The sequence below is a fragment of the Rhagoletis pomonella genome, unplaced genomic scaffold (assembly GCF_013731165.1).
Source record: "Rhagoletis pomonella isolate Grant_MI unplaced genomic scaffold, Rhpom_1.0 Rhpom_scaffold_00001, whole genome shotgun sequence".
NCBI classification, from domain to species: Eukaryota; Metazoa; Arthropoda; class Insecta; order Diptera; family Tephritidae; genus Rhagoletis; species Rhagoletis pomonella.
In genome coordinates, this window is record NW_023458555.1 from 98,896,094 (window position 1) to 98,918,506 (window position 22,413).

At 36.1% G+C, this 22,413-nt stretch overlaps 1 protein-coding gene across 1 annotated transcript in view; it reads right to left on the bottom strand.

Annotated features, from left to right (window-relative positions):
* Positions 1-21,734, bottom strand: part of LOC118749212 (E3 ubiquitin-protein transferase MAEA-like) — an 88,829-nt gene extending 67,095 nt beyond the window's left edge. The window contains exon 1 of the mRNA XM_036484002.1: positions 21,430-21,734. Within this exon, the coding sequence (XP_036339895.1) occupies positions 21,430-21,643 (214 nt within the window). The 5' untranslated portion in view covers positions 21,644-21,734. The remainder of the gene's footprint in view (positions 1-21,429) is intronic.
* Positions 21,735-22,413: the final 679 nt, after the last annotated feature.

Consider the following 22,413-nt stretch of genomic DNA (forward strand, 5'->3'; position numbering starts at 1 on the left):
AGTGTAGGCTGCGCACTGGAAGATATGGAGCCGCAGCTGTTCCGTAGGTGACTGTGTGCAGCTGGTATGTGCAGATATCCGAATCTGGGGAAGCTCGCCAAAGTATGTATTGAAATTTTCAAAAATTATTATCTACAAGTACTTGCCTATACAATTTAGTGACATCTGCGGTGAAAGCGTAACGACACAAACGAAAACGGAGTAGTAGCATGTACAACTCTTGTTGAATAGTGGGCCCCACTAACAAAATGTCGTTCAATGATGTTTGCGTCGACGTGCGACACGAAGCATCAAGCACAACCCGAAGCTTCGTTGAAGTGCTGCTTGGTTTAAGCACGCAGTGATGTGGTATGTAGTACTGCAACTCGTTCAGATTGTGTTGCCCTACTACGGACATGTGGCCGAGACTTTCGTACTCTTCCATGAAGGAAATGTACTGCGGACGAATTTCGGGCGAATGCAAAAGGCGTCTCTCAAGCGCGAGAAATCGCCGGCGAGCGATATCGTACGAGACTCCAAGACAAATGGGGTTGTCCTTAAACGGCAAACGCACGATTATGCGACCAGTGCTATCGTGGTGTGTAGTTTTCATGAAGTGCTCTTCACAAATGCGATGGTTTGTCTGAATCGGTTTTAGTGTTGTCTATATCTTCCAGTTGCCATAGGCGTTGCAAATTGTCGTCGATGGAGATTTCATTCGACAGCAGGCAAGATGATGACGTCATGTTACGCTCGCCACGAAATCTACCGGAGACGACCCAACCAAACAACGTTTTCTGAAGCGTAGGTAAATTGGAACCCAGTCGAATTTGGCAACCATGAAGCGCGTCAAAAAAGGCCTCTGTTCCTAAAAATAGGTCGATGCGCCGGGGCTTGAAAAACGTCTCGGCTGCTAGTTTGGTATTAGCAGGTTCCAGTTGGACGTGTTGATTTCGGCGTCTGGCTGATATGCAATGTGCGAGGTTATTCCAAATTGAAGCGATAGTTGAAATTCTGAAGTTCGTGATTTAACGGTCGTGGTCGTTAGTGTATCACCAATGCTACGAACGCCCACATGATGTTTCTCACGACGAAGGCGAAGTTTTTGCGCGAAATCATCGGTGATGAAATTGAGTTGGGAGCATGAATCTAGTAGGGCTCTAACATACTTGTATGTATCTGTAGCGTCCTTGACTAACACCATCGCCGTTGTAAGAATCACCTGACCGCCTTCAGATAAACCAATGTGCGAGTGCGTTGTTGCCGACTCTTGTGACGAAGTCTGCAAGTCGATCGAGTATATCCTGAAGGCTGGAATGAAGGAAGAGCTGATTGCGCTGACTGAGCTGTCTAGGAGGCATTCTCATGATGCAGTAGTGTATGGTGCGCTCGATTGCAAGAGCGGCATCGATTCCTTGATGGAAATTGGGCCATTCTGAGCCCGCTACCTAAACAGTTGATGCACAGATCGTGTCTCTTGATTAGATCGAAGCGTTGATTCGTGTCCATCTCCTTAAATTGCGAACAACCGACAACTTTATGGTTGGAACTGGAACAAAGAACACAATTGGTATTAATGATAGCAAATGATGATTTATGATTACGATTAGTTGAGCGATTTTGCTTGCCAGCCTCGCGTTTGCCTTGCACTGATGACTCCGAAGAATGCAAAAACTGACAATGGCGTTCTACGACTTGGGTGCATTGTGATCAAGTCGGAACGATTTATAGTTCAGTGATCCGTTCCATTTCTTTCTGGTTTGCTGATCACACTTGCCCATTATAACATAGATTAGCATTGCTTGTGCGATGTTCGTGCTATTGCCCAATGCCTCCAACGAACTAAAAATTGCCGAAGCTTTATCTACTAAACTGCGTAATTGTTGGGCGTTAGACTTCTCAGGTGCCTTTAACGTAAAGAGCGAGGAGATGCCTTCAAAAAAAAAATCAAGGTGGGGTTATCGAACCGCTCTTTGAGCCTATCCAAAGGTTTCGGATAGTTTTCACTAGTAACTTGGAATGCTTTAACAGTTTTTAATGCGGAACCCTTTAAGCATGATAAAAGATAATTGCATTTTTCAATGTTTGACAATATTGGTTCACGAGCTATAATCTGGGTAATTGGCGTGATAAAATTCTTGTAGTCGGCATAATCTCCACTAAAGTTTGGCAGAGAAAACCTAGGTAGGCGCGACGAGGGTGTAACAGCTGCTGCTGAAGACGGTTCGGGGTAGTGTACCGTGCTATTTACATCTTCCCCTAATTGAGCTTGGTTGCTCAGCTTGACTGCGACATAGCTGTCCTCCAGGTCTGCACGGCCATTGTCTGTGGGGTCTAAGTCTTCAATGTCAGCTTGTACGGACAAGGCTTGATTGAAGTAAGACTCCAAAATATCTAACCGGCACTGCAGTTCAGCATTGGAGAGTTTATCATCTGCCTCCCTTGCTGCTTCGACGATTGATTTAATGCGCGAGATGTTCCGCCTAATGTCAGAGCGCTTGCGCTTGCATTCTTCGATAGACATGGCTGCTGGTAACAACATCGAAGTGGCCTTAGTTGAAACACGAACAAGTTGAACGTTGTTGTTGTTCCAGCGAACGGGTTGATGACGAAATAAAGTGTTTTAATTGAAGTTGATATACACGGGCCCCACGTTGGGCGCCAAAATGTTGTTACAAGATGTTTCTTGTTTACACAGAAGTGGGGGTGTATAACTCCAATCAGCAGAACCCAGAATCTTTGCCAACCGAAATAAGCTACAACCAAGGCGTCGATATATGTATACAAGTATGTATAGCGACGCGAACGAAAACCAAAACAACCCGTTTCCTATGAGCGATAGATTTGTAGTCTTTTTATTGGAATGCATGCGAAGTATGTACAAGCAAAAATTCAAAAGAGTAAATGAGAGCTATGAGTGCAATAATGTGCAATGTTAACTATGTGTGCATGTGTGTATGTACATTTACAATGAGTGGGTGGTTATTTTTACAGAATGAGTGTAATTAAATCTAAGTTGTTTGAGTGACTACTAAAACATAAAGGGTGATCCAACACACGTATTGAGGTTTCGTCACCGTGTACGCACTTAAATGTATGCAAGTATGCATTTGTTTATGTTTCACTAGATCTATAACTCTAGCAGTCATACAGTTTTATAAGCCGGACGGAATCCTTGACGGTGGTACCGGGAGGGAAACGGCACAAGACGGTAGGAGGTTTAGTTTGAGTTAAAGTCTCACAGGCTTTAGATGCTTACTCCTCGTAAAAAACATGCACAGTAAAAAGTGAACTATTTAAATCGACGAATAGTTTTATATCAACTTTTGTGGACTTCCGTTTATGTGTCTTTGTACAGCCTACCTCTACTGCTTACAATAATTTTAAGCTACAATAAAAAATTTTTGAGTAAGTAATAGCATTGGTTTTGAAAAATAATTTTGTCATTGTAAATTATAACGGCCCGACAAATTTAAAATTGATTGGTGAAATGCAAATAGGCAAATTTGAGTCCATTTTGTATGGTCCAAGAAAAATCTGACAAGTGATATGAAGGATCCCATCGCCTGTAAATTTCTTCGTTTCTTCTTTTACTATATGATATAACAACAGTAAAACCATAAAGATTATTTGTATAAGTTAACGCCACAGAAGTTAACAGCGACGTTCACACGCGCAACACATTTTCTGCTGACGCTATGTCTACCAAAATTGGATATCATATAGCACAAATGCCGTAACCGTGAGAAACCAACTAGGCACATGGTGGTTGCATGTGACAACATCCAACTCCAAGCTTAGGTTAAGAATCCGATTGTCAACTAAAGTTAGTTCAAATTTTGACTCAATAAAGACAAGACGTGCTCATAGAGCACTAAAAAATATATTTTTTTTTATAACTTTACCCGGCAGTAAAGTTAAGTGGCGCCCAACGTCTTGGGTCAGTAAGCGCGGAAATAAATAAAAGTAAATAAAGTTATTTTGGCCAATTGCCTAAAAGGAGCATAGTGCCATAGTGCGTAAAGGAAAAATATTTTTTTTCTCGGTCAGTTCGCCTTAAGCAGTCGCCGTACCATACGCTAATAACTTTGCTAAAGCGTAAATAAAATAATCGTTTTCTCGGTCAGTTCGCCTCAAGTAGCCGCCGTACCGTACGCAAGCAACTAATCGATAAGTAGCCAGGTCGCCTAAAGAAGCCGCCGAGCTACAAGAACACCCCGTGGAAATTACTGGACCCAAAAGGAACCCAGCCTGTAGTGTCAGTCCGCAGCAGTGTTGCCAGGTCTTCGGCATGAGAAGCCGTCTCTTTTGGTCTGAAAAAACGTAATTTCCTACCCAAAAACGTCTTATTCAAATGAATGTTCAAAAAATTGGTCTTATTAAACTTTTATTGTATACGATGGTACATATGTACGTAAGGTATTTTAAAATGTCATTTTAGTAGAGCACATTTAAGATTCATTATATACTGGTTTGAGATCGTTAATATAAAAATCATTTTGTACATACACTTGTGGTCAGCTGATTAAGTCATCACCATTTTGATCGATTTTGGCCGTTTCTCTTTTGTTTATTTAATGTTTATTATTTTTCCATAAAAGCCGATCTCATTATAAAAAACCAGTAAGAAAATCCAAGTTCGGGCCGAACCGAACATTAAATACCCGACGCAAGTATTAAATATATGTTTTTCACCTACCGCTACATGGTAAGCCGGGGTGTATCAATTTTGAGTAAATTCGCGTCCTTAAATTTCGAAATATTGAAGTTTCAAGCATTTCTGAAATTTACCGTTATATGAAAAGCGGACGTAATTTTAGTCGGATTTCAATAATTTTCAACGTTTTGCTTTTATGTGGAAAGCACAACAACCGTACCGAGTTAGGTACAAATTGGTCGAACGGTTACCGAGGTACATATATGTGATTATAAGTGGGCGGTGACACGCCCATTTTCCAAAATTTTATCATAAACGTATTTCTTGGTAAAGAATTGTTGAAAGGATCTTCTAAATTGATTAGCTAAATTAGCTTTAATATTTACTGATTTATGATCTCTCTAAATTACCGTTGTATTAGGTGTGGGCGTGGTTATTGTGCGATTTTAAAAATTTTCGGCCATTTGGTAAACTGTATCAAAATCAATAACTGTGCCAAGTTTGGAAGAAACTGGTGCAGCGGATACCAAGATATACACATGTAACCATAAGTGGGCGTGGCTACACCCATTTTACAAAAATTTATGATATTCTTATTTTTCGTCTAAAATGTATTGTAAATATCAATTTTGAGTTAATAATCTTCAGTAGCTACTAAAATATCGCAGTTTTCGTATTTCTGAAAATTACCGTTATATGGGAAGTGGGCGTGGTTACAGTCCGATTTCACCCATTTTCAATACCAACCTACCTTGGATAAATGGAAAACTACATACCAAATTTCGTTGAGACACGGACGGACGGACAGACGGACAGACAGACATAGCTTAATCGACTTCTCTATTCATTCTGAGCATTTATGTATACATTTGTCTATATCTATCTCGATTCGTTTTGGCAGTTACAAACACCGTTATGTGAACAAAGTTGATATACCCTTGTGCACAAGTGCGCTCGGATATAAAAGCAAAATATAAATCCACATTTCAAACTTTGTGCAAAAATTATAAAAAATTTGCAAAGCTTCAGCTAGATTTTCTACTTTTTATTTCGATTTTTTAGAATTTTTTTGAGTACGCAGTTTGATAGCCCATTAAATTTCAGGGAAATAATGTGCAAGTTTAAAGGGGCTAAATAATCGCGTTGATTTTTAATAATTTTTTTTCTTGTAGACATTTGGTAAGCTGGACGGTTGTCGAAAATGCTATATTACGTTCTGCTAAGAAGAAGCAGAAAGATGTTGGAGAAGATAATAAGAGCTGCAGAACTGACCCGCTCAGGAACAATTTACTATAAGAGCGTGGAATTTCTGGCTCAGGGGCTGTCCATATATTACGTAAGGGAGTTTTCGCCTGTTTTGAACCCCTCCCCCTCGCCCTCCCTCTCTTCACATAATAAATTGTTATATTTAATTGATTCCCCTCCCCCCGCCGCAGATATTACGTAAGATTAAAAATCCCCTAGACATGTTTTTTCAATTAAACATTAGAAAATACTATATATTTCCATCAAACAAATGTAGGATGTATGCCTAGTCAGTCTTAAAAACTTCATTACATAGTTATACTAGTCATTCTTTGTTGTCGGTTTCTTTGGTCCACGGTCCAGCCAGCCGATCTGAAAGAGGAGTAGCCACAGGGATATCTCACACTTCTTTTTCATTCAACTTTTTTTTCAACAAACCAGCAAATGCAACAACAATTTTAAGGAACAAGCAGCAGTGTGTCAATTGTTTGACATATTTAAACAAAGTTGATCTGAAACCCGACGAAGGCTAAATGGCATTTTTAGTGAAAAAGTGAGAATGTGATGCTATTGTCTTGTGAAAATTGTCTCATGTCAACGCCGAGTAAGAAACGTATCGTAATTTGTTTGAAGTCACGGTAGAAGTGAGGGTCACAATAGTGTTCGAACTGCATTTTTCGGTTATAATAGACCCCGAAGAGTAACGTTTTTTTGTTAGAAAAATTAAAGGAAAAGTTGTAAAAAATTGTAATATCCTCCGTATGTAATGTATAGTTTTCATTTCAATGCAATTTAGTACTTTAACTGGGTGAATTTCCATATTTTATAAAGAACAATTTTGAATAAAAATACAAGAAAAATATTACGTAAGAATCTACGGGACGCCCCCTCCCCCCCATATAAGAAAAAGTAAGAAAATTCCCCCACAAAGGTCTTACGTAATATATGGACAGCCCCTTATGCCGATGACATCGACATCATCGTTACAAAAACCGCGAAGTCTGTTCTGCCTTTTCCAAGTTGGATAAGGAAGCAAAGCGAATGGATCTGGTGGTAAACGAGGACAAGACGAAGTATCTCCTGGCATCAAACAAACAGTCTGCACATTCGCGCCTTGGCACTCACGTCACTGTTGACAGTTACAATTTCGAGAAAGTAGAGAATTCCGTTTACTTGGGAACCAGCATTAACACCGATAATAATGTCAGCATTGAACTCCAACGCAGAATCACTCTTGCCAACAAGTGCTCCTTTGGACTGAGTAGGCAATTCAGGAGTAAAGTCCTCTCTCGACGTACGAAAACCACGCTCTATAAGTCACTCATCATGCCCGTGCTGTATATGGCGCAGAAGCATCGACAATGACAACATCCGATGAGGCGGCTCTTGGAGTGTTCGAGAGAATGATTTTGCGGAAGATTTACGGGCCTTTACGCGTTGGCGACGGCGAGTACCGCAGAAGATGGAACGATGAGCTGTATGAGCTTTACAACGGTATGGACATAGTGCAGCGAATTAAAGTACAGCGGCTCCGCTGGCTTGGTCATGTCGTTCGAATGGACACCGACGCTCCAGCTCTGAAAGTATTCAACTCGGAACCCGCTGGTGGTAGCAGAGGAAGAGGGAGGCCTCCACTGCGATGGAAAGATCAGGTGGAGAAGGACTTGGCTTTACTTGGCGTTTCCGATTGGCGTCAGTTGGCACAGAAGAGAAACGACTGGCGTGCTTTGCTGAACTCGGCCAAAATCGCTTAGGCGGTTTTAGTGCCAAAAAAAGAAGAACAAGAAGAAGAAGGAGCATAGCAATATTTCAGCCTTTTTTGGGTTCATTACATTTTCAATAAAGTCTTAAAAAAGTCGCCTACTTTTTTCTGATCCTGATTTTGCTTTTAATGTACAATTGCAAACATTACAATAAGCCTCGTAACCTCAAGTGTTTATACAACCAGCCTTTGAACTCCAGATCCTTAGTCCAAGAATAAAAAAAAAATGCGCGTACGCTTTGTATGCATCATATTTAAGTCATCTGTGTCCAAAGAATAAATATCTTTTGAAGCAACTGCTGCAAAACACAAAGCTTGGAAAGATTTATTAAGAAGATAATTCGAAATCAGTTATACTTACAAGATCTAGTAACAGAGAAAAATTACTGGGAAGTTAAAAAACGTCATTTTTTACACAAAAAACGTCCAAACGTCAACAGGATACAAAAAACGTCCAAATGACGTTAAAAACGTCAACCTGGCAACGCTGGTCCGCAGGAAACCTCGTCGACCGTCGTCTTCTGTACAGGACCCCCAGGAGCGCAGACGAGCGCAAAAAGGATAACTCCACCAGGAGCAGCGAGGAATTAATCGTAAGAAAATTGAAAATTTAGTAATAAAAAATTTTAGTGACGAAAACTAATATTAATTGAAATATTGAAAAAGAAAATTGAAACTTCAATAATAGGGAATCATAGTGACGAAAAGTAATCATAATTGGAATTGGAAAAAAAAATTTGAAAAAATAATTTCATGAGAAAAATTAAATTTAATTCTTAGTTTTACAAAGGAAAATATTGTGAACAAATATATCACAAACAGCGTGGAACAAATATAAATTCGAAAATAGGATAACAGTAAAAACAAAGCAATAACGGACTGCAAAATTATAACAAAATACACTCAAGAGATCCTTCAACTTATAACAATACCCTAACTCCGAGACTCCTTATACGGACCCTCCGGAATAGAAAGGGCCCTCTTCCCTGACGAGGTTACAAAAAAAAATTTTCATAAGAAAAAATAAAAATATTTTTCTAAGCGTAATAAGGAGAGCATAAAGAAATATCGCAAAATAATAATTTGATTAGGCCACCTGTGTTGACAAGTAATCAATCACAACCAAGTACAGAAGCATCTAGGGAAATAAGTAACCAAATTTCAGAACTCGTAAATAGGTTAGTCGACGCTAGATTAGGACAAAGGGAAAACCCAACAATAGAAGTAGATCAGACCATTTCTTTGACAAACGGAAATAATATAGGTGAACTCGACAAAATTCCCGACGTAGTTAGAAGTCTTCGAGAATTTTCGGGTGAGCCAAGGGAATTCAGCTCTGGGAAGAAGAGTGTAGAGCGAATTATACAAATTTATGAACCTATCTGCGGTACCCCAAAATACTTCGGAATATTAAGCGTAATAAGAAATAAAATTACAGGACAAGCGGACGCGGCATTGGAGTCGTACAATACACCACTAAATTGGAAGTCAATTTGCAATTGTCTTACGCTCCATTATGCTGATAAGCGCGATCTCGGCACTCTCGAATATCAAATGAACTCACTTTTACATGGACGGTTAACTACAGAAGAATTTTATCAGAGTGTCTACTCACATTTATCGCTTATTTTAAACAAAATATCATGTATGGAAATGAGTCATGAAACACTCGGCATTATGACCCAAACATATCGAGATAAAGCTCTTGATACTTTCATTCGCGGTCTGAATGGAGACTTACCCGAACTATTGGGAATGAGGGAACCGGTTGATATCCCTCAAGCTTTACACCTTTGTCAAAAACTAGAGAACCAATACTTTAGGACAAATTACGCTTATGGAGTAGCAAAAAACGTCCATAATCCTTATCCAACTAATCCGGCAATTCCCCCTAGGAATCCTAATAATCGCATTAATACCAATACTAAGGGGAGCCCCTATTTTTATCCAGAATTAGCATATCTCCCACAGCTGCCAAGAAATCCCAACGCTACTCCAAATTCTGCGTTTTGGTATACCTATTATAACAATCCTAATAATATTAGAAATAATTCTGTACCACTCCTCGTCCTCACGGGCCTAAGCCACAAATAAAAACCAGAGCCAAAGGAGGTAGACCAAAGTGCTCAAACACGAAATATAAATTACGTGAATCGACCGACGCTAAACAACGCGTCTCAGGGTAAAAGACCTGCGTCAACCCAGCTCTATACTGACAAGAGGCCGCGAAATTATAATATAGAAATCCAGAACCACGAAAACGTTAGGCATAACAACGAAGTAGCAGGAGAATCGCTACACGACTACGTTTATCCTTCCGAAAGCCTAGGTGAAAATTACCAAACAGAAAGCGACCCCTTAAAAAGTATTGACTTCACAGACATTCATTTTTTAGAATGAATAACTCTTCATTGCCTTACATCGAATGTAAAACAAGCAATGGAGAGATAATGAAAATATTAATAGACACTGGCTCTAACAAAAATTATGTGCAGCCCCAGTTTGTGAAGAAACCCATTAGAAATGACAACCCATTTTTCGCAACCTCTATAGGAGGAAATATTTCAATCACCCATCACACTTTTGCAAATGTCTTCGGACTGAAGAACACCACCATCAAATTGCTGCCAACATTAAAATCTATACTAAAAGTTACCCTTATCCAATGTGCTTAAAAGAATAAGTGGAAAAACAAATTAAGGATTACTTACGCGATGGGATCATCCGACCATCTAGATCGCCGTATAACGTCCCCGTATGGGTAGTACCCAAGAAACTAGACGCATCAGGAGAAAAGAAATACCGTATGGTGGTCGACTATAGAAAGTTAAATTTAGTAACAGTGCCCGACAAATATCCCATTCCCGAAATCAAAGATGTATTGGCACAAATCGGTAAAAACAAATATTTTTCAACAATCGATTTAAAAGTGGATTTCACCAAATCCCACTTAAAGAATCGGATATTGAAAAACAGCGTTTTCTATAAATAACGCTAAGTACGAGTTTACTCGACTGCCTTTTGGGCTGAAAAATGCTTCCTCAATTTTCCAAAGAGCCCTAGACGATATTCTCAGGGATCACATCGGCAAGCGATGTTATGTTTATATAGATGATATTATCATCTTCAGCAAGGACCAAGAAACTCATTTCAATGACATGAAAATCATTTTGGAGACTCTAGAGAACGCCAATTTAAAAATACAGTTAGATAAGAGTGATTTTTTAAAATCTGAGGTTGAGTTTCTGGGATTTATTATTTCCGAGAAGGGCCTCAAGACGAATCCAAAAAAAAACCGAAGCGATAGTGAACATTCCTACGCCCCAAACTTTGAAAGATCTTCGTGCCTTCTTAGGACTTTCAGGGTATTACCGCCGCTTCATCAAAGATTATGCGAAGCTGGCAAAACGCCTTACAGTCCTTCTAAGAGGGGAAGATGGGCGTAAGCCCAAAAGCGTTTCAAAAAAACACATATAGCACTAGATGAAAAGGCAATCGAAGCCTTTAACAAAATTAAATTATCTCTCACTGCAGAGATTACTTCCTCTCATACATCCCGACTATTCAAAAGAGTTTCAGTTAACAACAGACGCCTCAAACTACGCGATTGGCACAGTACTCTCGCAGAATGATAAACCCATTGTTTTCATATCCCGAACACTAAGCCAGACAGAAGAACATTACGCCACAAATGAAAAGGAAATGTTGGCGATTATCTGGGCTTTATGTAATTTACGAAACTACTTTTACGGATCGGCTAATAAATGAATTAGATTAGATTAGATATTTTAAATATGGGTATCAATTGAACTAGTTTTGAAAATACTTTACCTCTAAATGACACGTAGAAGGGTTGCCACATGTTTAAAAAATCAAATTCTCTTTAATTAAGGGAAAAACGTAACTGAGATATGTATATCAATGAGTATCAAACAAATTAAAAAATTTGACATATTTAGCAAGAAATAAGTGGAGAGTAAAAACATTCCTGAGTTAATTTAAGATCCCAAGAATTTAAAAGGAATGTAATCAAAATAAATCACTGATTGACAATGTAAATATATGTAATAAAACAACAAATACGATGTCGTAATCCTATGGTTTGACGTAATTATTATTTTAATTTAACTAAATTCGAATTTACAAACAGGTGGGTACGCTATTCGTAATATTTTGAAGCTAAAATGTAACTTAAACCTCTTTCGTCTGACTCCCTTATGGAGACACCTATCTATTTCAATTACTTTATTCCTTAAATTCAAGTGGTATTTGATTTTTTAAACAGGTGGCAACTCTCTACATGTAGCTAATACATATTTCGATTTATACCCATCTCTTAATAATTCATTTAACTTAAAAAAAAAATGTGAATCTAATTTTTTTTAAATCTAATTTTTTTACAGGTGGCAACTCTTTAAAAAAAAATAAGCCTGCTATTGTCCGCAGGTTAGTCTTTTTAGTCTGATACTTCATTTTTGAAAATAGAACGAAGCTTGCAGATCTCAAGGCACTGACAAAAAATGAAAAAAATATTTTATGCATTAGCGAAAAACTCATTACTTCAGAAAGTGCAAAAGTGAGCAGGTTTTTATTTCTTCTTTTGAAAGCTAAAAGCCCGTACTATTTAATAAAATAATAAAAAATAACCTATTTTTACATATATTTTTTATTCATTCCATTAAAATTTAGCATTTTTTGAAATTTTGTTTAAAAAAATTGTTGTTTTTTTGGAACACCGCTGGAACACCCTGTATTTAATTTTATTCCAAAATTTTAATTCCTGTAATTCTCTACTATCTATGTGGAAGCAACAAACGTCAAACTAACATTTTATTTCAAAGAATTTATTTTTGACACTTTTTTCTGTGAAGAGCTTACACCTGGCTATGCTTTTATTAAAATTCTTAGTATAAAATTTGTCGACTTTAGTGGCTTCCAGGCGGCATATAATTAATTTTTTTAGGGAAATGTCTGTTTAATTCTTTTTAGTGGATAAATTGTCTTTACAAAAATACCAAACAAGTTCACATTACAGATAACGATTTTTTCGATTTATGCCCACTTAGGCGGCACTGTGGACCGCCCCAAATAAATTCATTGACAGGTACCATGCATAGCGATGAAAGCTCCGCACATAATTTAATACCGATAACGGAGGCACCTATAAACGCCTTTAAGAATCAAATATTCCTAAATGTCGATGTAATTTCCTCATACAGGTTCAATATAATTTTCCCAACATATCACAGACATACTGTTACTGAAAATGACTACTCTCAAGAGAAATTAATTGAAATTTTAAAACGATATCTGAATCCGTCAGTCGTTAACGGCTTAAGCACAGAAGAGCACATTCTCGGCAAAATACAGGAAATATACCCTCTACACTTCAGAAATTATAAAATTAGATTCACGCGGAAAATGTTAACCGACCTAACGGACGAAGCCGAACAAGAGAATGAAATCCTAAAAGAACATAAACGTGCACATCGCAGCGCGCGCGAAAATAAACAGCAGCTTTTACGATCATTTTACTTCCCTAGAATGCAATCGAAAATAGACGCAATAATAAAACAGTGTAAAATTTATAAAACGCAGAAATATGAAAGACACCGCCCAAAACCCATTATACAACCGACTCCAATCCCACAATATCCTGGACAGATCGTACATCTAGACCTTTACTACACAAATGACAGAGTAATACTGACTGCAATAGATAAGTTTTCTAAATATGCCCAAGCGACATTAGTCAGATCAAGAGCCACACAACATATTAAAGAACCTCTTATACTAGGTTCACATGTAAGTAGATTTTCCTCATTTTCGAGCTTAACACCCTAATCTGTAATTGTAACAAGAGATTAGCAAACTTCGTCCCTTGTTAATTTGTAATTATAAAATAATCTCAGATTTAATCTATAACTTTTCGAAGTCCATCCTAGTTTTATCGATTGTTTTTGCGAAAGAGAGGAGAAAGCCAAATGTAAAAGTAAACAAAAATGTACGCTAGCAAGTAAAAGAGGTTTGTAAAGGTATTTTTAATAAAATGTTAAGTTAAAATATATTTATATATTGCTTATTATAGCAGAAAAATGTGATCACGGTGGCACAGAGAAGAAACATAACTTTTCTTTGAGATGTGCGAATAACAAGCACAACAAATTTGACGGCTAATAATCTGAGATTTGGCTGTGTGAACGGGGTGATTAAAAAACGAGCTTTGATTGAGATAATATTGATATGTGAACATAGTTTAAGAAGACTATTGATGTGCTTCGGGATACCAGAAAAAATAGTTATCAACAACGAAAAATCACTAGGATCAGCTTCAGTAATACATCTGTTAGAAGACCAATTGAATATCGAAATATTTAAATGCCCACCAGTACAGTAAACGGACACATCGAACGATTCCACAGCACATTGGCAGAAATAATGCGTTGTCTTAAGGCAGAAAAAGTCCATTCATCCTTTGCAGACCTCCTTGACAAATCCATATGGAAGTATAACTATTTTATTCACTCTACCACAAACCAAAAACCTGTAGAGCTATTTTTGGACGACGTGTAACGTCTGACCCTCTTCAAGTCGAAGCCGAAAAGCAAAAGAATATTCAGAGGCTCCAATATAAACAGGACGCTGACCTTAATTATCACAACAAAAAAAGAAAGCCTTATAAAAATTATAATGTGGACGACGTAATTTTTGTTAGAACAAATAAGAGAATTGGAAATAAACTTACATGCCGCTATAAAGAAGAAACTGTAGCGGAAAACAGAAACAGTACAGTTACCACAAATTCACGAAGAATAGTGAATATTCAGAGGCTCCAATATAAACAGGACGCTGACCTTAATTATCACAACAAAAAAAGAAAGCCTTATAAATATTATAATGTGGACGACGTAATTTTTGTTAGAACAAATAAGAGAATTGGAAATAAACTTACATGCCGCTATAAAGAAGAAACTGTAGCGGAAAACAGAAACAGTACAGTTACCACAAATTCAGGAAGAATAGTGCATAAAGGATTAATAAGAAATTAGTTAGAAATATATTAGCTCATTATTAGGAAAAATAATCAATACCTAACTGAAACGAATTATTTTCATTCACAGGAGACAACATGATGACTTTTATAAGATACATATTTTTTCTATTAAATTAATGACGATATGCCATGCAAAACACAGATATTGGATTACAGCAATTCCCAAATAATCGCAATCAATAAGGGTATTGCACTACTACAGACAGATACATTCAAACTCATACATGCAATTAACCTCAACCAATACGAAGGTGCTATCTTGGACATAGAATCTACAATAAAAAACTATGTAACACCCAAGGACATCAGTTACCTTTTTCTCAAACACGACACCGATCTACTAAAGAACATACTTAACGGACTCAAACCTAGGCAAAAACGATCCTTGAACATCCTTGGAACTGCTTGGAAATGGCTAGCAAGCTCTCCAGACCACGGCGATTCCCAACTGATATCCGACCAGACAAATAACTTATTAAGCAATAACGACAAACAAGTAATAATTAACAGATTAACAATCAACCGACTGAATGAGATCTCGAAAATAACGAATACCCTTTTAAACACAGTCCAGTCAAGCGAAATAGCAAAAAAAAAGAGATAATACGAAATATAGAACGCAAACTCAAGATAATTAAAGAAGAATTGGTTCAGATAGATTACTCGATACAGTGGGCCAAAGCAGGCATTGTCAACTCCTTTATATTATCAAATTTCGAAATTAACATTACAAAAAACCTTTTCGAGGACCTTTTCGATGCCTTTTGTAAATTTAATAGAAGCCTTAGAAGTAAAAATCGCTGCAAACCAATCAACCTTGTTGTACGTTGTGTCGCTACCATTAACAGAGAAAACCGGTTGTAAAAGATTGTTGTTAAAACCCGTAAAAATGTAAAATGTTAGCATTAAGTTAGAATTTGAAAATATAATGTTGTGTGAAAATTAAATATTAGGAATGAACAATGAATGTAATACCTTAGATGAAATATCAATTTGTAAAACATCGAACTTTGTTAATATTCCTAGTTCTAGTTGTATTCCTAATTTAATGAAAAGCTTGCCTTCAGCATGCACCACCACCAATAACCAACATTTACCGACAATCGAAGAAATCACATCTAACATTCTTCTATTAAATGATCACAGCGGGGAAGTAAGAATAGATAACAAATCCATGCCACTGCAAGGAACCTTCTTAATTCACCACAGCAACTGAACAATCACGGTGAAAAACCAAATATTTAGAAGCAATCAGCTATCAGCTGCAAAACCATTACCTGCAATAGCACAAACTTCTAATCCGACCAATATCTTCACGGAAGCCCTATCCTTACAGATGCTGAAGGAATTACAGATTACTAACACTGAAGAGTTGAGAGAAATCAAGTATAAATACGGCGCTAGTCTAACCATCAATTCTATTATCTTATCGTCATAGTTATCTGCCTACTATCATATAGAACATATACCTCCAGAAGGAACTATAAAGTAACCACACAAACAACAAAAAAGAATACAGATGATATTAGCGGTACCCTAACCCACAACAGTGAGGACACAGTTGAACTTAAAGGGGGCGAGATAACGCCACAGAAGTTAACACCGACGTTCACACGCGCAACACATTTTCTGCTGACGCTATGTCTACCAAAATTGGATATCATATAGCACAAATGCCGTAACCGTGAGAAACCAACTAGGCACATGATGGTTGCATGTGACAACATCCAACTCCAAGCTTAGGTTAAGAATCCGATTGTCAACTAAAGTTAGTTCAAATTTTGACTCAATAAAGACAAGACGTGATCATAGAGTACTAAAAAATATATATTTTTTTATAAATTTACCCGGCAGTAAAGTTAAGTTATACACAAAAATAACTTGTGTAAAACAAAATGAGATCGTGTATTTGAATAACACATTTTATAACGAAAACCATGAAGAAAATATGTATCTTTTATAGTCCAATTCCAACAATGTGAATAACATCCAACTATCGATAGTGTTTAGAAAAATTTGATAGTGGCGGCAAAATGAAACCATCGATACTATCGATAGTTCTCCATCACTACCCATATCTAAAGGTAAATTTCAGAAATACGGAAACTCCGATATTTCAATAACTGAGGACGCTAATTTACTTCAAGTTAATACTTACAACAATCTCTTAACAATAAATAAGACAGCTGTTGAATTTTTAGGAATTGGGCGTGGCACCGGCCCTTTTATGACTAAAAAGGTGTGTCTCGGCAACGACTTTATCGATTTCTACCAAACTCGTGGACTTATTCATAATAAATAAAGTAGGTTTAACGAGCTTTATAAAATGACGTTTTCATAAATTTTTCTGTTTATAAACCTTTTTTTAAAGCTACTTTATTTTTTATGAATAAGGCCATTGGTCTATATCACTGAGTCTAACTCAGCATATTGTCGAAAACGTTTGAAACGTTTGAAAGGTAGTTTAGAGAAAGCTAAAACAACAAAATTTGATATCTGAGTCGGGTACATAAAGTTCGGTTTCGCCCAAACGTATACTTCTTTAGTTACTTATTTTTAATTATTTTCCTTTATAAATGGTACATAAATTTATGATTTAAAATAGTTATTTTTGTTAACAGCAATGAAATAGAACTGTAATAGGTTATTATTCATTTTAAAACAAAATATATTTGAAATAAATTTAACAATAAAATAATAATGAACACGGGTTGATAGAAAATGGCAAAGTCCACTTTAAAAGAACAAGATCACAAAGAGAAAATGTGGTAGTCCCAAAAGAGGCCAGACAGAACAGCAAACTGCATTTACAGATTAGGAAAATATTAACAACAAAAAAAGCTAGACGGGTTTTTGTTCCTCCTAAAAAGTAAAAAAAAAAATTGACTTAGCACGTGTGTACACTAAGCCAACGATATACAAAACTTTATTTAAATTAGCTTACCAACATAGGGTAAGCAAATTGTATATGAGGAAGAAATATTGAGTAAACAAATTAGATTTGAAAATAATATCACCTAAACTTTTGTCATATATTTTTTATTTATAATTAAACAAACTAAACTTACAAGTAAAATAAAAGTTAGTATCTTATATTATAGTCGCTGGTTCCCCCACCAGTGGTAAGGGGTAGAGACTTTAGAGACTGAAAGTCTTTCAGGTTTATAGATTGGATACAGAGATCTCTTTGCGTACTTTACTAATTTTTGTGACCTTCACTATCCGCCACCCGAGGTCAGAAGTGAAGTTTATCAAAAATAGGATAGTTCTGTATAGCCACCTCAGCTGTTAACCCGTCGGAGGGTGCGCCGTAGCAAATTAGCCGTAAACATTTTAATTTCTGGTTTTCAAATACCAATTGTAGTAGCCGGCCACTGCCACTTAGTGGCTTTGTAGGTTTTGAGATGCAGCATGGTTCACAGTTAGCTGTTACTTACTGCGTTATATAGTTCAGTTGATATTTCTATTTGAAAGTTGGTGTCGTCATACATATATGCGGCTGAGTTGCCGCGTCGCGCCCTTCCTTATACCAAAAAAAAATTTGAATGTATCTCGCAAAATTTTTGTTAAGTTAGTTGTAAAAGTGAGTTTATTATAAGGATCTAAATCAAAATTGTTATTTTGTATGTAATTTTAAAAATAATAATTTGCGTATACATTACTGTAACTATTATGATATTCATTGTCTTAGGTTTTAGAGAAAAGGGATGTTTTTAAATTATATAGAAACGAACCAGCTGCGCAACAGAAATTGAAACCAGGCATAATAAAACAAAAATTTGTGGTATTAATTGTAACAAAAAAGTTTGCATAAAACATTGCAAGCATATTTCACAATCAGGGCTATCACAGAATCCATCGTAGCTTCGATTTTCATGAAATCTACGAAAGTGTTATCACAAAATCCGAATGGCCACGAACGTAAATTCGAAATCCGTGGAGAGCATTCACTGAATCCGTTCGTAATGATAGATTCATACAGATATTCTACGACAAGTTTATGCTGTCGGAGCAAATTTCAAAATCTCTGAATCTTAAAAATGATGGAAGAAAGGCTGCATTATTGTTAATAATAAATATTTATTATACTCCAAATTTGTTATAGTTTGATAAAATTCCATATATTTTTGTAAACGAAGGCGTAAAATACTAATGCCTTACATACACACATATGTACATACATACATTCATCTGCTAGAACAGTGATTCCCAAAGTGGTCCAGGTGGACCCCCAGGGGTCCATGGGAGACTCGACGGGGTCAACGCTGGCATTAAAAATATATGGGGGTCCACGAGTTGTAAGTTGGGGTCACGGAAATGTCTTCTGGTTTCGATAGTAAAGAACTAAAATGGTTGCCTCTCTATTTAACTTAAATTTTTAAGAGTGGTATATAGTGCTCTTGACGCACTGCTGCACTTTCATACGTGATGAATTTAAAGTTTGGCGTAAAAAGCTTTGTTGTTTAGTTGTTTCAAGTTTTGTGTTTTAAAAATGTGAGTGGTGAATATTTTTCGCATCACTTTAAAACTCGAAGCGATAAAAATAAAAATGATGCCATCAACACAAATAAACTATTTTACAAATACGTCCCATGCAAACTCAGAAGCGATCCGAACATGTGAGGAGTTTATGGAGTGTTCTTAAAAAATATAACTCCTCTCGGCGAGATAGTACTTTGATGGCTTTACGAGCTCTGTGTTTTTAAAACTTGAAAGTGTATAGTCACATTATTTTAATAAATAGAACGCAATAAAATATTTTATTTTTATTTTTGCCACCCCGAATGTAGTTTTGGAACTCACCCACGATGCAACTTTTCATCGTTAGATGTAATCTTCACATTTTTTGATGAGATGTGGAAATATGTTAGAATGGGCTGCAGGGGGTCACCGAAACCAGTAAAGTTTTGAAATGGGTATACGAGAAAAGCAAGATTGGGAACCTCTGTGCTAGACGTTCTTTAATGAATGAATATTTTTTATGAAGCGAGGAAATAGTTTAACAATCAAATTACTTTAATATCATTAAAAATAATAAAACAAATATATTTTTCTCTTTAAAATATTAAAATATCTAAACTAAGAAATAAAATGTATTATAAAAATAAACAAAAATTAAATAAGAAAAGAAAAAATGCTCCGCTCCCTGACGACTCGGACTAGAACCCGGTTCTCTCAACTACCAGTCTAGTGCTTTGCACACTCTGCCATTCCGACTTCTGGGGCAACGTGAGCAAAACGGCATAAATAAATGTCTATTGTATTTTTTGCACTAGCTAATTTCTAATAGGCATTCGAAGCTTGCAACGACCTTTTCGAGTTCACTCAGATTCACTGATATCAATATTTTCGTATTCGTAGATTTTCTACGATGGATTTCTTGATAACCCTGAATGTGTAAAAATTTGTTTGTTTAAAATATTTTTTTCTTATAAAAAAAGGTATTTTTCCTTTTAAAAGTTTTTTCTCAAATTTTTACATGCAAAGTATACAAATATGCATATCTGAAGAGAAGAAGGGGGTCTAGTCACGTTTACAACGATACCAACTTATTAAAAATCAGTTCAAAATTGTTTGAAATATAAGGTTTTTAATTTCTCGAAGACCCGACCTTTGCCCCCTTGTAGCACCTGTAATATAAGTTTGCAAAAAAAAAGTTATATACCATTTAAATAAGACCAATGGGCGGTCTACGACTGTATCTTTAGTTTTTTTGTTATTTACATATAACAATAAAATATAATTTTTTGCCAAAGATCCCATGTCGAACTTCGAAGGCCCACATCTCAACTTCGGAGGATAACTTCAAAAAACGGAGAAATTACTTTTTTACCAATGACTCAGTCTATTAACAAAATTTGTTTGGTCCAATACCCAGCGGAGTGCTGTACAGTGTAACGATTCAAGTATCTGTATCTTCATTTATGTATATTGTAACTAACAATATCTTATAGAGAAGTGCAAAATTTTTTATCCAAAACTAATAAAGTTAAAAGGACGAAATTAGAGCTGTTGTAGTTTACATATATTTCCTTGACATATATTCTTTTCAAAAATAAATATTGGAAATTTCCAAGGATAGTCAAGGATAAAGTTTTAAAAGGATATTTTCAACATCCTGGTGCAAAAAAAATTAAATTTTTGTTAAATTCTACAGAATTTTTCCTTTTAACTGATACCCATATTGTTACTCCACAATGCACCAAATATTTTAAATTATTTTTTTATTCAATCAAGTCCTTCAAATTTCACTCTTTAAAAAAAAATCCCGACGTCATAGGGAAATATTAAAACCGCAATTATACTATATTTGGCTCCTACTTTTGTGAATATACTCATTTTTTTCCTGTTTTAAAAATTTTTGGTTTTTGTCAATGTTATTGTGGCTTGTTAACATTTTATTTTTAATATTTTTATTGAGCTTTGTACCACGATTGTTTATTAGGAAAAATTGAAAAAGCAACAAAGTCTAAGCGGTAGAAGTAGAATTCGATGTTCAAAGTCAGAAGCGTTAACCACTGAGCTATGTACACCCCGTCGCACAGTGTAATATGTTTCAATATAAACACAATTATTCAAATGTTTTATTTGAATTATTTTTCGACATAAATAAAATGCTGTCAGCCTTTAAGATGCTCCTAGCTACTAAATTGCCGCGGCGCGTTGTTTAGTGTAACTTTCAAAGCGCTGTTAGTTAAGGATTAAATTGTGCTGTTTGTTTGAATCACTTACCCGTGTTTGGCTGATAAGCTAATAAAGCCATACATTTGCAAATTTCTTTGAGTTGTGTTCTCTCGAAGGCTTGAAAATATTTCCTAGCATGTTTTACTGCTTCCACTCGACTGTCGCACCGAACTAGTTCTACAAATTCTTGAACACGTAAGCTGAATTCCATATTCGAATTAATTTTTCTAAGCTTAGATTTATTGTCCATGCACCATAGCATACTTTTCAAAGTCTTGTGCTTTGACAGATCATCCTCAACTTCTCTTGATGTATGAAAAATATCTGCAAAATAGGCGACGAATAGTTAATTTCTCAGAAGAAATATATGAGTAGATGTATAAAAAGTTGAAACAAAATTCGTGCTAGCATTAAAGCTTTGGGAGCTTAACGGCTTAATCAAAACTCCACGTCAGGGAAATTTGGTAGCATACGATAAGTATTGGTTCAAACATCAGAAAGGTTACGCTTTTTTTTTTTGGAGCATACTCTCGCACATAAAGTTCATTCACTGTGTTATTACCTTAAGGAAACAGCTAATCAAATGTCACCCAGCTGTTCCATTTAAACTCAGTTTACTTAATCAAAGTTTAAACTGACACTGAAAAACGAACCCTAAGTAAATCAGAAAAACTCATGTAATTTGGAAGTTATCGCTAAGAAATTATTCTTCGTGGTATTTTTAACTAATACTTAGGTCTCTTTATGGGTATTTTAACTAATACTTAGGATCTTCACACTTGGTTGATTATCACGTTATCTGGTTATGTGGTTATATGAACAATAACAAAATACACTGAATGAAAATAACCAACTTTGAGCAAGGGCAAAATAAAGTCAATTGACATTATTCCCTTTTCAAAAGCGAAATAAAGTCAACAAAAATTTGGAAATAAAGTCATTGACGCTTTTTACTCATTCAAATGGAAATAGCGTCAACAATGGTTAAAGTATGTCGATTAATAGAAAAAAATGTTGTTGTTACAATAAACA